General features: G+C 37.2%; 1 protein-coding gene across 2 annotated transcripts in view; it reads right to left on the reverse strand.

Annotated features, from left to right (window-relative positions):
- Positions 1-15,928, reverse strand: part of P3H2 (prolyl 3-hydroxylase 2) — a 177,834-nt gene that overhangs the window by 44,417 nt on the left and 117,489 nt on the right. For both annotated transcript variants that reach the window (XM_086319406.1, XM_086319412.1), the window contains exon 2: positions 2,190-2,342. In XM_086319406.1, coding sequence (XP_086175532.1) covers positions 2,190-2,342 — 153 coding nt within the window. The remainder of the gene's footprint in view (positions 1-2,189; positions 2,343-15,928) is intronic.

Below are 15,928 nucleotides of genomic sequence, written 5' to 3' on the forward strand. Positions count from 1 at the left end.
AGAAACAGAAAAAATTTTTAAGACCACCCAAGAAGAACTTGAATAGCAAGATGCAGGAAGATTCTAGATCACTTAGGAAGTGGGGCAGGGGATTCTTTCACTGTGAAAGATAAAGGGTCTCACTGGGAGATAAAGGGTAACTGCCCTGGCTTCGGTTCAGTTCACTTCAGTCGCTGGCTTCAACTCATAAATGAGAAGGGATTGACTGAGTAAGCCTATGCTGCAGCATCAATCAATTTCATTTCCTTCCTGAGATCACTCAAGACTTTGATTTCTAACCTGTTTGAATGTAGGTAGGGCTATGCAACCAAGTGCAGGAAGACTTATGTGGATGGATGAGATGCTCATTTCCAAGCCTGGTTCAATTTTTTAAAAAAGAAGAAAAAAGACTTCCATCTAAAATCTTCCTCTCTTAGCCTTTTCTTCAGTCCCTTGAAGGTCATACTTTGAGAATAGTGATTTTATTTAAAGGAATAATTGTATGCATGCATGCTCTGTCTTTGCATGGCAGAAAGCAAAGAGGTGCTGAGGAGCCTCTTGATGAAAGTGAAAGAGGAGAGTGAAAAAGCTGGCTTAAAACCCAACATTCAAAAAACGAAGATCATGGCATCTGGTCCCATCACTTCATGGCAAATGGATGGGGAAACAATGGAAATGGTGACAGACTTTGTTTTCTTGGGGTTCAAATATCATTGCAGATAGTGACTGCAGCCATGAAATTAAAAGATGCTTGCTCCTTGGAAGAGCAGCTATGACAAATCTATAGAGCATTTTAAAAAGCAGAGACATTACTTTTCCAACAAAGGTTCAGATGGTCAAAGCTATGATTTTTCCAGTAGTCATAAATGGATGTAAGAAGGCTGAGTGCTGAAGAACTGATGCTTTTGAAATGTGGTGTTGGAGAAGAGTCTTCAGAGTCTCTTGGACTGCAGGGAGATCAACCCAGTCAATCCTCAAGAAAATCAGTCCTGAATATTCATTGGAAGGACTGATGCTGAAACTAAAGCTCCAATACTTTGGCCAGCTGATGCGAAGAACTGACTCACTGGAAAAGACCTTAATGCTGTGAAAGACTAAAGGCAAGAGGAGAAGGGGGCAACAGAGGATGAGATGGTTAGATCGTATCACTGACTCGATGGACATGAGTTTGAGCAGGCTCCAGGAGTTGGTGGTGGATAGGGAAGCTTGGCGTGCTGCAGTCCATGTGGTCGCAAAGAGTCTGACATGACTGAGTGACTGAACTGAAATGATGCTCGGTCGCTCAGTTCTGTCAGACTCCTTGTGACCCTATGGACTGTAGCCCTTCAAGCTTGTCTATGGAATTTTCCAGGCAAGACTACTAGACAGGGTTGTCATTTCTTGGGGGACAAGAAATGTCCTTGGGGGATCTTCCCAACCCAGGAATTGAACCCATGTCTCCTGCATCTCCTGCATTGACAGGCAGATTCTCTGCCACTGAGCCTCTTGGGAAGGAATAATTATGTAACTTTGTTGTTGTTTTTCCATCCTTAAGTTGTGTCCGACCCTTTGTAGTCCCTGGACTGCAACACACCAGACTTCCCTGATCATTATCTCCCAGAGTTTGCTCAAACTCATGTCCACTGAGTCAGTGATGCCATCCAATCACCTCATCCTCTGTCATCCCCTTCTCTTCCTGACCTCAATCTTTCCCAGCATCAGGATCTTTCCCAGTGAGTTGGCTCTTTGCATCAGGTGACAAAAGTATTGGAGCTTCAGCTTCCTGCTTCAGCTTCAGCTTTATGTAGCTTTAAAAAAACAAAAAATTGAAATGTATGAGTACCCTGGAAAAACCACTGAATTGGTTGCTGGGAAATCATGGGGTGACTTTGAGCAATTCACATGGGTTTCAACTCCAGTGGGTAAAATTAAAGTGCTGAAGGTGGGAGGCATGGGGGTACAGGGGAAGGCTGAGGCTCACAAAGGGCTACAAATATTTATGTCATGTCTTACTTTTCACCATATCATACTGCTTTTCTAAGTTAATTTTAATTTCTCTCTCAATATTTTTAGCCCTGCACTACAATGTTTCATCTTAAAGTACAAAAATGAAACTGTATTGGAAATTGAGAATCAGTGTGAGATATCCACTCATAGGAATTTGCTCTGAATCCATTGAACCTTGGTAGCACTTAGCTTCTCATGGTTAGTGCAGGATCCCCAAAGCTTACCAGGTGTGGTTTGGCCTCCCGGTCTACCAACTGGAGGTCTTCAACTCCCGCCATCGTTCTGTAATTCTCGATGTTCTGCTGCATTTCCATGTGCTCGGGGTTGGCCATGAAAAATGTGTGTGCTGCTGCCACTGCCTTTTCCATCTGGTTAAGCTATAAAGAGGGGGAGAAAAAAAGGACCAAATGAAGGCAAATATTTCTAAACCACATTGAGTACCAGTCCAAGGGTCACAGACTGAAAGTGCCAGGGCTGGGTTCATTCCCTCCACCCAGCCTCCACACTAAAGGGCAGGAGGTTAATAAACAAGCGCTCCTAAAATGATATGTGGGTATGGGTATTTTGGCTATGGTGAAAACGGATAAACGTGCTTTGTTCTAAGTTTGTTCTCTTCTCCCTCATTTCGAAGCCATCTGTGTTTCCTGGCAAATTGAATCGACATGCTTCCGTTTGTTTTTCGATTGATCAAAATTAAAAACTGCCAATGCTGTGCCATGTCTGATTCACATTTTCAATATTTTTGTCTTTTTTATCTAATTTTCTTTGTGTTCCTTTTGGCTTTAATCCTTACAATAGAGGAATAAACCGTGACTTTCTGAAACATGATATTGGGGATACATTCCACTACACCAAGTTTGCTATAAAGGCTTTAGAATATGAAGAACACAGATTTTAAAATAATTCTTCCAATCCATACAAGATACTAAATATAGTACAGAAAATGTACTACTATATTTCTTTGATTAAGAAATTGATTCCAAACTTACACTTGGATTCTCATCAGTACAAAAAGAAGGATTTTCAATAAAATACAAAGACACTATAAATCTCCTCTTAAACCACTTAATATGCTGTTCCCCATGTAACATGCAATGGTGTACTTTTTTAAACAAAATGAAATTAAATTTGTTTGATTTAATACATTTTGCCCTGTTTTCTCCATGGAGAATATCTATAGACAGAGTCTGACCTCAATTCAGAAAAGTGAATAGTCACACTAGCACTAGTCACTTTCACAATGAAATATAAATTACATTAGGTCTATTTTGAAGTGTCAGTTCATTTCAGTCACTCAGTCATGTCTGACTCTGTGTGACCCCATGAACCTCAGTACATCAGGCCTCCCCATCCATCACCAACTCCCAGATGCCACCCAAACCCATGTCCATTGAGTTGGTGATGCCATCCAACCATCTCATCCTCTGTTGTCCCCTTCTCCTCCTGCCCTCAATCTTTCCCAGCATAGGGTCTTTTCAAAAGAGTCAGCTCTTCTCATCAGTTGGCCAAATTATTGGAGTTTTAGCTTCAACATCAGCACCGATGTTGCTGATCATCAACACCCAGCACTGATCTCCTTTAGGATAGACTGGTTGGATCTTCTTGCAGTAAAAGGGGCTCTCAAGAGTCCATTCCAACACCACAGTTCAAAAGCATCAATTCTTCAGTGTTTAGCTTTCTTTATAGTCCAACTCTCACATCCATACTTGATCACTGGAAAAACCATAGCTTTGACTAGATGGACCTTTGTTGGCAAAGTAATGTCTCTGCTTTTGAATATGCTATCTAGGTTGGTCATAACTTTCCTTCCAAGGAGTAAGCCTCTTTTAATTTCATGGCTGCAATCACCATCTGCAGTGATTTTGGAGCCCCAAAAAATAAAGTCAGCCACTGTTTCCACTGTTTCCCCATCTATTTGCAATGAAGTGATGGGACCAGATGCCATGATCTTCGTTTTCTGAAAGTTGAGCTTTAAGCCAACTTTTTCACTCTCCTCTTTCACTTTCATTGAGAGGCTCTTTAGTTCTTCTTCACTTTCTGCCATAAGGGTGGTGTCATCTGCATATCTGAGGTTATTGATATTTCTCCTAGCAATCTTTATTCCAGCTTGTGTTTCTTTCAGTCCAGTGTTTCTCATGATGTACTCTGAATATAAGTTAAGTAAGCAGGGTGACAATATACAGCCTTGATGTACTCTTTTTCCTAGTTGGAACCAGTCTGTTGTTACATGTCCAGTTCTAACTATTGCTTTCTGACCTGCATACAGGTTTCTCAAGAGGCAGGTCAGGTGGTCTGGTATTCCCATCTCTTTCAGAATTTTCCACAGTTTGTTGTAGTCCACACAGTCAAAGGGTTTGGAATAGTCAATAAAGCAGAAATAGATGTTTTCTGGAACTCTCTTGATTGTTCGATGATCCAGCAGATGTTGGCAATTTGATCTCTGGTTCCTCTGCCTTTTCTAAAACCAGCTTGAACATCTGGAAGTTAAAGGTTCACGTATTGCTGAAGCCTGGCTTGGAGAATTTGGAGCATTACTTTACTAGCATGTGAGATGAGTGCAATTGTGCAGTAGTTTGAGCATTCTTTGTCATTGCCTTTCTTTGGGATTGGAATGAAAACTGACTTTTTCCAGGCCTATGGCCACTGCCGAGTTTTCCAAATTTGCTGACATATTGAGTGCAGCATTTTCACAGCATCATCTTTCAGGATTTGAAATAGCTCAAATGGAATTCCATCACCTCTACTAGCTTTGTTCATGGTGATGTTTCCTAAGGCCCACTTGACTTCACATTCCAGGATGTCTGGCTCTAGGTGAGTGATCACACCACTGTGATTATCTGGGTCATGAAGATTTTTTGGTACAGTTCTTCTGTGTATTCTTGCCACCTCTTCTTAACATCTTCAGCTGCTGTTAGGTCCATACCATTTCTGTCCTTTACTGAGACCATCTTTGCATGAAATATTCCCTTTGTATCTCTAATTTTCTTGAAGAGATCTCTAGTCTTTTCCATTCTGCTGTTTTCCTTTATTTCTTCGCATTGATCACTGAGGAAGGCTTTCTTATCTCTCCTTGCTATTCTTTGGAACTCTGCATTCAGATGCTTATATCTTTCCTTTTCTCCTTTGCTTTTCACTTCTCTTCTTTTCTCAGCTATTTGTAAGGCCTCCTCAGACAGCCATTTTGCTTTTTTGCATTTCTTTTTCTTGGGGATGGTCTTGATTCCTGTCTCCTGTACAATATCACGAACTTCCATCCATAGTTCATAGGCACTTTGTCTATCAGATCTAATCCCTTAAATCTATTTCTCACTTCCACTGTATAGTCATAAGGGATTTGATTTAGGTCATACCTGAATGTTCTAGTGGTTTTCCCCACTTTCTTCAATTTCAGTCTGAATTTGGAAATAAGGAGTTCATGATCTGAGCTACAGTCAGCTCCTGGTCTTGTTTGTGCTGACCGTATAGAGCTTCTCCATCTTTGGCTACAAATAATATAATCAATCTGATTTTGGTGTTGACCATCTGGTGATGTCCATGTGTAGAGTCTTCTCTTGTGTTGTTTTGAGAAATGAAATTCACTGTTACTGAACAAGTAAATGTGGAATCATGGGAGGCATAAAATATTCAACTGAGTTGGCTTTTGACAGTCTGGCCCTCAAGTATCTGTAAGAAATCCTGAGCTATTTCATGGTATATAAAAAATCTTATCCATCACTATAGAAAACACAAACTGTTGTATTTTAAGATCTGACATCCTTATCTTTGTCCAATAATAGTAAAGCCTTCCCTTTTTAATTTGCATAGTCTTAGCTACTGCTCTTCCCTTCATTCAGTCTTCCCTGATACCAGTTTTGCCTGCCACCTTTACTCTTGTTCTCACTTTAGGGGTTTCAGAAATTATTTTTGCTGTCAAAAATCACTAATTTAGGATTTCTTGTTTCTTCGTTAATTAAAATTTCCTTAATTCCTCATATACCAACACAGACAAATATGAATTATATGGACTCTACATAATGCCAAATATATAGATACAGAGGAAGAGGAATAGGTTCTAAATTGGGTATATATTTACACTGACTGAACAAATGAACCTGGAAAAAGTCATTTAAACATCTGTGTCTTGGTTCTACATTAAGAAACCCCCATGACACCACCTACTACATAGGCTTTTGGAAGAATTTATTGATACTACATAGGATTTTGGAAGGATTTATTGATAGTGCTTCAGGAATCACTAAAACCTTGAAAAAATAAATAACAGGATACAATTTATATATGATCTATTAATTTCAAGGATGTAAATATATCCTCATTAATGCTGAGTATGCATAGTCTGAAACTGCCATAAGAATGTAATTTATGAGGATATAATAAGGTACCGGTGGTCGGTGAAAATGGCCTCTAGTTAAGAGTCGACTATAAGTTATGAACATAACAGGTTAGCATTGACACACTCTAGTTTTATAACAGCAGCCATTAACATTGAATGAACATAGATAAAGTTCTATATATTTTTCACCTTCCTACCTTCATGTTTTGCTCAGACTGTACCCTGAGCTTGAGATCTTTTTGTTTTTGTTTTTTTCTTATTGAAATCTAACATATCCTATAAAGGCAAGTTTAAATCCTGGCTTCTCGAAGAGATTTTTTCTCAACCCTAAAGCTATAGTCAAGCACTGCTTATCATCTTACCCTTATTCCTCTACTGACACTGATCAGACTCTGCCGTACATGGCACTTAGCTGCCTATACTTGTTACTCCCAGTAAAGCTCTCTGAGGATAGGGACCACAGGACTTATTTATCTTTTTTTCCATCTACTTTATAAACAGATAATGTCTATGATATATCCAAGTAAAGATAAAAACAAGTTCTAAGAAGCAAATTTACACACACATCAAAAGGCATATTACATATGAGTATGCTTCACAAGCTATAATGGACTAAAAAGATGGAAGCTTAATAGCAAAATCTCTGAAGTTATTATTCACACTGAGAGCTTCCAATACTGATTATCACTGATGAATGTGATTCAGTAGCTCTTAAAAATGGTCAGCCAACACTGACAAATTGGTTCCTTCTCTTAAATTTGACCACATTAGTTTTTTTTGCTTATTTGGTGCTTTCCCTATTTATAGCCCATTATTAAACACAACCCCATGTTCTCCAATATAAATATAAAGAAGATTCTATGACTTAAGTTTAATCCATAAAACTGGCTTTTAAATTATTGTGAACCAGTTCAGGAAACTAGCATTGTCTGCCAGAGACTATAAAACAAGCCATTATTTTAACTGGAAGCCTGATATCTGTGTACACCTTTTTAGAAATTAGATACACACACCTAACACAGTACGAAAAGTCCAGGTGAACATGTGTATGCTACATATACAGCTGAACTGTTAGATGGAGATTATTATAGGGTCTTATAAGTATTAGGTTTCAGCTAAGGAAGATCCTACCAACTATTCCACTGAAATAAATAAGAAGCTAACTGCCTTTAAAGGCTTCAAATTGGATTTCCTTTAAGAACAAATTGAAATATACCCACAGGAGAGAGTAACTCTAATGTGAGGGTAACTCCATGCATTAGAAATATAAACTGTAAAATAATGAACAGCTGGAGAAAGGAGGATGATTCAACAAGATGGCATGACAAGTTTAAGGGAGTTTGCTGCTCTACCGTGATATGAGAAATACTGTTAAGAAATGCCTTTGAGAAGCACTGAGCCATTTCATCTCAGGCTATGCAGAGCTAAGGCAAACATTTTCTCCTGCCAGCCATGCTGCATGGAAAAAAACTAATTAAATCAACACCCTGCTGATGTTCGGAAGTTACTCTTCCAATGCTGAGTGAATCAGACTCTTGCTGTTGTTCAGTCACTAAGTTGTGTCTGATTCTTGTGACCTCGTGGACTGCAGCACACCAGGATTCCCTGTTCTTCACTATCTCTGAGAGTTCGCTCAAACTCATGTCCATTGTGTTGGAATCAGACTCTACTGACTCAAAAATGGTTTTTCACAACAAATAATAAAGTAGTATTTCAAAAATATACATTGACTACTTAAAAACCTTCAATAGCTATCCAGTGACCACCAAGGTAATTTCAGAAACTATGTTCCATGGCTATCAAGACACTGCAGGATTTGGGCCCTGCTCTATCTTTCTATTCCTATTCACCACTATGCAACTTTTCCCAGGAAATTTCTAGAAAAATTCCTAGAAATTTTATAATTTCCTTTCCTCTTATTCAAGAAAACACAGATAGACCCAGAACTCCAGGCATACCAAGTTCTTTATTTCACTCATTCACTTATTCAGCAAATATTTGCACTAAATGCCAGGCACTGTGAAAGTCAATGAGACTAACTACACAGCCAAAATAGACAAAACCCCCATTTCCAGGTGCTTATGGTCTCATCCAAGGGGACAAGCCTTAAATAAATAAATCATTAATGAAAGTAAGTGTAGATTGCATTAAGTGCTATGAGGAAATGAATGAACAGATAGTCCAGTACAAGCTGATTGGGTTGGGATAGGACTCCGTTAGATGAATTAGTCAAGGAAGGACTCTACAATGGGATTTTTGAGCTGATACTTAAATGCTGAAAAGCCAGTCATGAGCAGAAGAGGTAGAAGAGTGATTTAGGCAAAAGAAAGTCAAGGGCAAGAGCCCTGAAATGGAAAAATTCTTGACATGTTTCCAAAGCAGAGTGGAGACTAGGGAGAGTGACTTGAGAAGTCAGAGAACAGATATCTGGTAGGCTATGGTAAAGAGTTTGAAAATGGTATCATCAACTCAAAGGACATGAGTTTGAGCAAATTGCTAGAGACAGTGAAGGATGTGGAGCCTGGTGCTCTGCAGTCCATGGTGTCACAAGGAGTTGGACACAAGTGAGTGACTGAACAACAACAAAACTAAGTGCAAGAGGAAACCATTAAGGAATTTTAAGTAATACCTAATTCATATTTTCAAATGATAATTCAGACTGCTACATGGAGAAAGATCTTGGGTAGCAGGCAGGAGAACATTTCAGTAATGCAGAGCAGAGGTAATGCTTTTACATAACAAAATAAAAATAGGACAGCACAGGTTTGCTACCTCCCTCCTCCTTTTCCACCTATCCCTCTTCCATTCCTTTCTCCTCCTTTCCATTTTTGCCCATTCTTGACATAGCAATGTTTCTCAATTCAGAAAGCAGATGCATAGCCCAAAATGAAACAATTCTAAAAATTTCAAACTTATTTTAGGGAAGATGCACAAATTCCTTTGCTTCTGAATTAGCATAAATATGAAGCTCAAGCATTTTGAATATGAGTTTAGAACAGCTTGTAAGACATGTGCAAGAAAGGAAAGGGATTGATTCTAAAACGCATTAAAACACGTTGAGAACACTGTATACTTTTGAAACAGAGTATTTAAGATAATGTTGGATCTTCTGAAGCCTTTTTATACAGTCAGGGTAAAACATCAAGCCTGAAATAAGTAATTTCAATTCTTGTATTCAAGCAACATTTTCAATAAAGAAGGGAATTCTTTCTCTATTTTTATCACCCTAACTGGGAATTCATCCGATACCATGCATTACAGTTTGATGCAATGCTATTAAAATATCTTTTTATCTTGGCTCTTTGCTTAAAATTCCACAATAGTAACTTAAGAGAATTTTTAACCCCATGTGAAGTTTCTTACCTACTACCAAACATGTAAATAGACAGTGAAGACATCCCATTTCTAAGCCATAGTGGAATTTTTAAGCTTTGATTAGCAGTATAATCACACTAGCTGGAAGGAAGGGAAGTCACCAGATTACAACATATCATGCAAAACACTAAAAATTTATGGGCTAAAAACTTCCATCTTTCTTTTATGAAGCAGGAAGATTTTTTTTTAATAATAGTGACACCCAATCTTTTCATAGCTGTTTCAGCTCTTGTTAATGTCTCCGAATTTACCTCAAATTTTTGCTAGCCCAAAGTTAATTTTCCTTTAAAAACCACATCAGTAAATAAGTAAATTTTACATAATTGAAGAACATATTAAAAGAAGACCATTAAAGACCCACCAAATTTTGAAAAAAAATTGAAAGCAGTTTGTTCAAACCACTGAATTAAACTAAATCCTACAAATTACAGTGTTCCAAATGTAAAGACCAGGCTTTTCAATGAAAATTCTAACTTAGGAAATTCCCCAACATTTCCATATAATGGAGTCAGATTTTCAGAGTCCAAAACAGCTATATGAAGAATAACTTTACATTCTTATTCCACAACTTCTGGTGAGGTTACTGTCCTTTATGTTGCTAATTTAACTTGTAAAAAGCCCCATATATTGAGCTATTTTCATAATTCAGCTATGCTAGATAATTGTTTGATTTTCCTAATTCATAAAATTAATTTTAGCAGACATTGAGGACTACGTGACAGTCTGTGTTGTCCTTGTTGGCTTGACTACTAGGAAGCTCAGAACTAAATTTTATTCTCATTTGCATTAACTGTATTATGCTGTGTTCTAGTATATCAAACTGAAGCTAGTATATTTTCATTATTTTCTTTAAGTTTGTTTTTGTTTTTTTTCCCCATTTCAAAAATCTCATTATAGACATAATTGATTTAGCAAGGTAACTTCAAGTTCTTTTGGACACAGAAAAGGTATAATTTACTCAAAAGATAATGCCCCACAGCAAAGGAAATTTCTAGTAATTAAATTCTTTCCTACTTGTCAAGGTAGAACATATAGAATTTTTTAGCTTTAAAGAACATATATTAATTCACAAATTAGGTGTTCATGTTAATATAGAAAGGGAACTTATCTGCGTTTATGGAATGTTAGTCTAAAGTGTAGTCATGGTTATGAGTAAATATTTGTAGCTTTCAAAATGCTGTTTGGTAAGGATTAGATGAGAAATGACACATTTAAAGAGTAACGTTTTCTCTTGAGGAGTAAGTTGGAAAGGAAACATACGTTTTTTAAAGCACTTTCTTTTGCCAAACAGCTTATACCCTTATTTATTGTCCTGAGCCTGATTAATAGACTTCTGTTTTTTCTAAACACTCTGGTGCAGTTTTAATCTTATGTTTACAATTTAATGTTAAACACAGATAGTAACTCGCCACCATCAAACGAGCTCTGTGGAACAACAAATCTATTAGTTAAGCATGCTAGAAGATTTCTTATCTAAATAAAAACCATCTTTTAGGGTAAGGAAAACACTAAAGTAAAGAAGCAAAACTTTTAAACATGTTATTTCATATTAGAGACTATTTAAAACAAAAAGTCCTTGACTTTTTGAGGAAAACACACACACACACACAGGGAACTCAAAGCATTAGCCAAAAAATATGTGTGTGCTTAATTTGGACCAAATCTCTCAAGCTGTCTGTGTATTGTCTAAGTTCCTAACAAGACAGCGGCCAAGACTTGGCTGGCTGCTGGGTGAGGAGAGAGGACTATCTCAGGGATGCAATGTGGACAAGCCCTACTTACCATGTATCAGATGAAATTGATGTGTGGTTTACTGGTATGCCACTGTTATTTTTGGTTTCAAACATTAGGACAGGGTAAGACTGCACTACTGAGAAAGCGTCTCAACCTCTGTGGTATTGTCCAGAAGTCTCCCTTGAGGTGTCAGAGAATGACTAATGGTTACCGAAAAGTAAGTTTGGGCCAAGACCTCTCTGACATTTGCTTCCTGCTACTGTTTTTGGAGACACAGCTTTAATCCTCTTTGAAAATGTCTTTGGAAGGTGGCTGTCACTCATGTTCAACTCCAGTTTTGCCAATGTCACATGTCTATTGTAGTAGTCATTACTGCCATGTAAAGAATCTTACTCATGTCTGATTTTGAAAAATAAATAAATAAATAAAAATCTAATATTTCTCTTTGTGAGCTCAGAACTGCACTCTCCTTTGTGACTCCCATATCATGTGAGCACCATTTTGTTTGTGAGATTGTTAATAAGAATTTAACCTTGTATACTATTTTATAGTTTGCAACACAATTTACAATACTACTGATAAAAATTAAAATAATAAAAATGATCATTTATCAAGTGTATAATCAATTCTTCTTGTGAAATTCTTGAAAAATGTGGAAGATGCACCCCTACCTCACCTTAGGTCCAGTACAAAAGTGGTTGAGTATTATTTACAAGAACACATTATAATAAAACAATGAGCTATAGCTTCACCGGGAAATAGTGCTGGCACAGACTGAGTGGCCCTTAATGAACTCGATGGTATAAAAACAAAGTTTGTTGTTCTAACTGTTCACGCATGCTTAACTTCTGCCTGGTTTTCATTATGATAAATGGAGATGAATGCTGCCTATCCCTAGTGACCCATTAAGAAAGTTCTAGCTAGCCATCACTTTGCTCGAGCCAACAGCCTAATTGCTTACAACCAGAGTTATGTCTCTGTAGTCATCAGCAGCCAGATCACATTTTTTTTCACTCCAAACTGTACAAAGGTGCAATCTTTTTAATTTATCTGTCAAATGACTGACAAATGATTGCAAATGCAAATAAACTAAATTCGGGCTCTCTGCTTCAAGGGTATCCTTTAAAAATCAGCAGTGAAAGCTTAAAATAGATTTGACACTGATTTTTTATTTCTTGAGAATAGAAAAGCTTTTCCAAACTTTTATGTATGTTAGTTGCATGGATTCGTGAAATAAAAAAGTGACGGGTATAAAATGCTTGTCATAGGTGAGAAGGAATGGGACAACCAAGGACTGAGACTCAAAGTTTGCGTTTATGTTCTGTTTCTCTTGTAAGGACTCGGGTATCCTAAGTGGACCACAGATGGAAGAGTATGTGCCAAGGAAAGGAAGTAACATACTGGACTTTGCCTCAATAAAAATTGTAACAGTACTAGGATAGCACTAAGAGATAGCTTGCCAGAACTGATGACTTGAGGAGGGGCTTTAGAGTTTAGTGAGTAAACAGAAAAATTCAGTCATTGCAATTTCTCTTTCTTTATTGAGGTGGATCATTTTTAGTCTTTCGTTGAATTTGTTACAATATCGCCTCTATTTTATGCTTCAGTTTTTTGGCTGGGAGGCATGTGGGTTATTAGCTGCCCCGCCAGGGACTGAACCAGCACCCTCTGCATTGGAAAGTGAACTCTTAATCATTGGGCCGCGAGGGAAGTCCCATGTTGTGACAGTTTCTAACATCTTTTCATTTTGGTCTCCCTTCCATTTTGCGTTTATGAAACAAAATTTAACTTCCTACCCAAACCAGTCCACTGTGAGAAATGTAAGAAAAGCAAACAAGCAAAGCAAACACTTTCACACGTGCACCTTTTTGGTATAAAAATGCCATGTTCCTCTATGAAATACAAACTTTTTCTTACTCTTTTAAGGGTGGAGAGACTTACTTCAAAAAGTATTTCAAAGCCTTCGTTTCAGCTCATATGGAAGAAAGCACCATGGCTGCAAATCAAACGGAGAGTCACTCCAAAGACCACTCTTGGAGGGGACTTCTAAAAGAGTCTAAGGTCCTTTCAGGGTTTTAACCCATCAGGCAGACTAATGGGGACTCTTAACCTGACAGCCCACAGGGTCTTACTAAAGAGGTGGTTTTGATGATACGAGTTCTTTCAATGTTTCATAAGCCCCTCTGGCATCATTCCTGCACTTTGTGAAACATTCAGCCACAGCAATAACCTTAGGCTATACTGTAAATTAAGTATTCCTGCATACGCACAGGTTAACTATAAACCCAGACATTTCCTCCATACCTCAGTCAATAGACTATACTGGAAAGAAGTTCCAGTCAATTTGAATTTCTGAGGAGGCTAAAGCTTGTAGAGAATTTGCTTACTTATTAAACATATCAGGTAGCATTCATTTTCTGTTACTTTGGTAGCAGCTGCTTTGGTCTTCTGAGAACTAACTTCTATTAACCATAGATAACCAGGGCTAGAAAGGCCCTTTAAATCATATAGTACCATTGCTTCATTTAATGGGTGGATAAAACATTTGCAAAGAAAATCAGGAGCAAAACTATAGTTAGAATCTGTATCTTTTCTTAAAACATTCACAAACACATACTTCGGATTTTAATCCTGTAATTTCAAAGTAGAGGTGGGTTCATGCATATCTGGCCCATGTAAAAAGTGTTTGCTGATCACCTCTTCCACAGAAAGAACTATGATAGGTGTTCTCTGAGGATATAAATTGTTTATAATATTGTCCTCAATCATTTGTTAAATACAGCTCAACAGGACAAAGAGACACACATATTATTAATCTCAAGAATTAAGACTCTATGTGATTAGAGGGGAGAGTAAGTTACACTCAACACAGTACTATAGAAATTGAAAGAAATTTGAAACCACAGTAACCTATAATGTACAGGAAAGACATCATTGAGAAAGTGGGATTGAGACTTGGTCTTGAAGAATAGGAAACATGTATATATCTCAGATGCAGAATAGGATGAGCTGAAAGAAATAGGGATGGCTCAAATATTCTTATAGAATAGTAATTTGACTGAACTGGCTCATGCAAAATGTCTAGATTGCAGAGTAATGGAAAACAAGGTTGAACAGGGATGGAATTTGGTGCTCTTTGAACACTAAAGTGCTTTGATTTTTTATTCTTGGAAAAAGAGACTCAGATGTATCTATGTGTGCATGTATGTGAGTGTGGTCATGAAAATCTCCCCTGCTTCATTTCAAAAAGAATTTGGAAAATAACAATTACAATATTTGAGGTAACTACAAAAAATTTTTTCTTAAGATTTTGTTTTTTGGAGCTCTTTTAAGTTCAGAGCAAGATTTAGAAGAAGAAAAAACAAAAAAACAGAGATTTCCAATATCCCCTATGCCACCAAACAAACATAGCCTCTCCTATTATCAGCATCCCTAACTATAGTGGTATATTTGTTACAACTGAGGAACCTATATCAACACACCATAATCACCTGAAGACCACAGCAATCACTCTTGGTAGTGTATATTCTATGGATTTAGAGAAATGAATAGAGACAAGTATATATCATTAGGGTATTATATAGAGCATTTTTATTTCCTAAAAATCCTCTGTTCTCCAGCTATTCATCCCTCCCCACCCTAACCCCTGGCAACCATTGATCTTTTTATTGTCACCAAAGTTTTGCCTTTCCCAGAATGTTATATAATTATAATCACAGTAGTGTGTCTTTTCAGATTGGCTTCTTTCATTTAGTAATATGCATTTGAGGTTTCTCTGTCTTTTCAAGACTTCATAGCTCATTTCTTTTTAGCATTTTTAGCATTAGTATCTGGATGTACCACAGTTCCTTTAGTTATTAACCTACTAAAGTATGTCATAGCTTCTTCTAGGTTTTGCAAATTACCAATAAAGCTGCTACAAACATCTGGGTGCAGATTACTGTGCAAAAACAAATTTTCAACTCCTTTGGAGAAATACCAAGGAATGAGATTGCTGGACAGTGTAGTAAGAGCAGTTTAGGTTTGTAAGAAACTACCAAGCCATGTTCTGGAGTGACCTCACCATTTTGTATTCCCATCAGCAATGAATGAAAGTTCTTATTGCTCCACCTTCTTGCCAGCATTTGATGTCAGTGTTCTGGATATTGGTCTAATAAAAGCATATTAGCAATTCCTTTTTCCTTGGATTTGCAATTCCCTGATGAAATATGCTGTAGAAAATTTTTTTTCATATGCTTATTTATTATTTGTATATCTTTATTGGTAAGGTTCTGTTAAGGTCTTTATTCATTTTTAAATTAGGATGTTGGTTTTCTTATTTTTGAGCTTTAAGAGTTCTTTGCATATTTTGGGTAAGAATTTTTTATGTCAAATGTGCCGTTTGCCAATATTTTTCCTTGTCTGTTGCTTGTGTTCTAATTATCTTCCCACTGTCTTTTGCAGAATAGAAGTTTTAAATTTGAATGAAGTCCAGCTTATCACTTATTTCTTTAATGGATGGTGCCTTTGGTATTGTATCCAAAA

This window comes from Bos grunniens, chromosome 1, assembly GCF_055505025.1.
Source record: "Bos grunniens cultivar Pamir isolate PY7600 chromosome 1, Bosgru_T2T1.0, whole genome shotgun sequence".
NCBI lineage: Eukaryota > Metazoa > Chordata > Mammalia > Artiodactyla > Bovidae > Bos > Bos grunniens.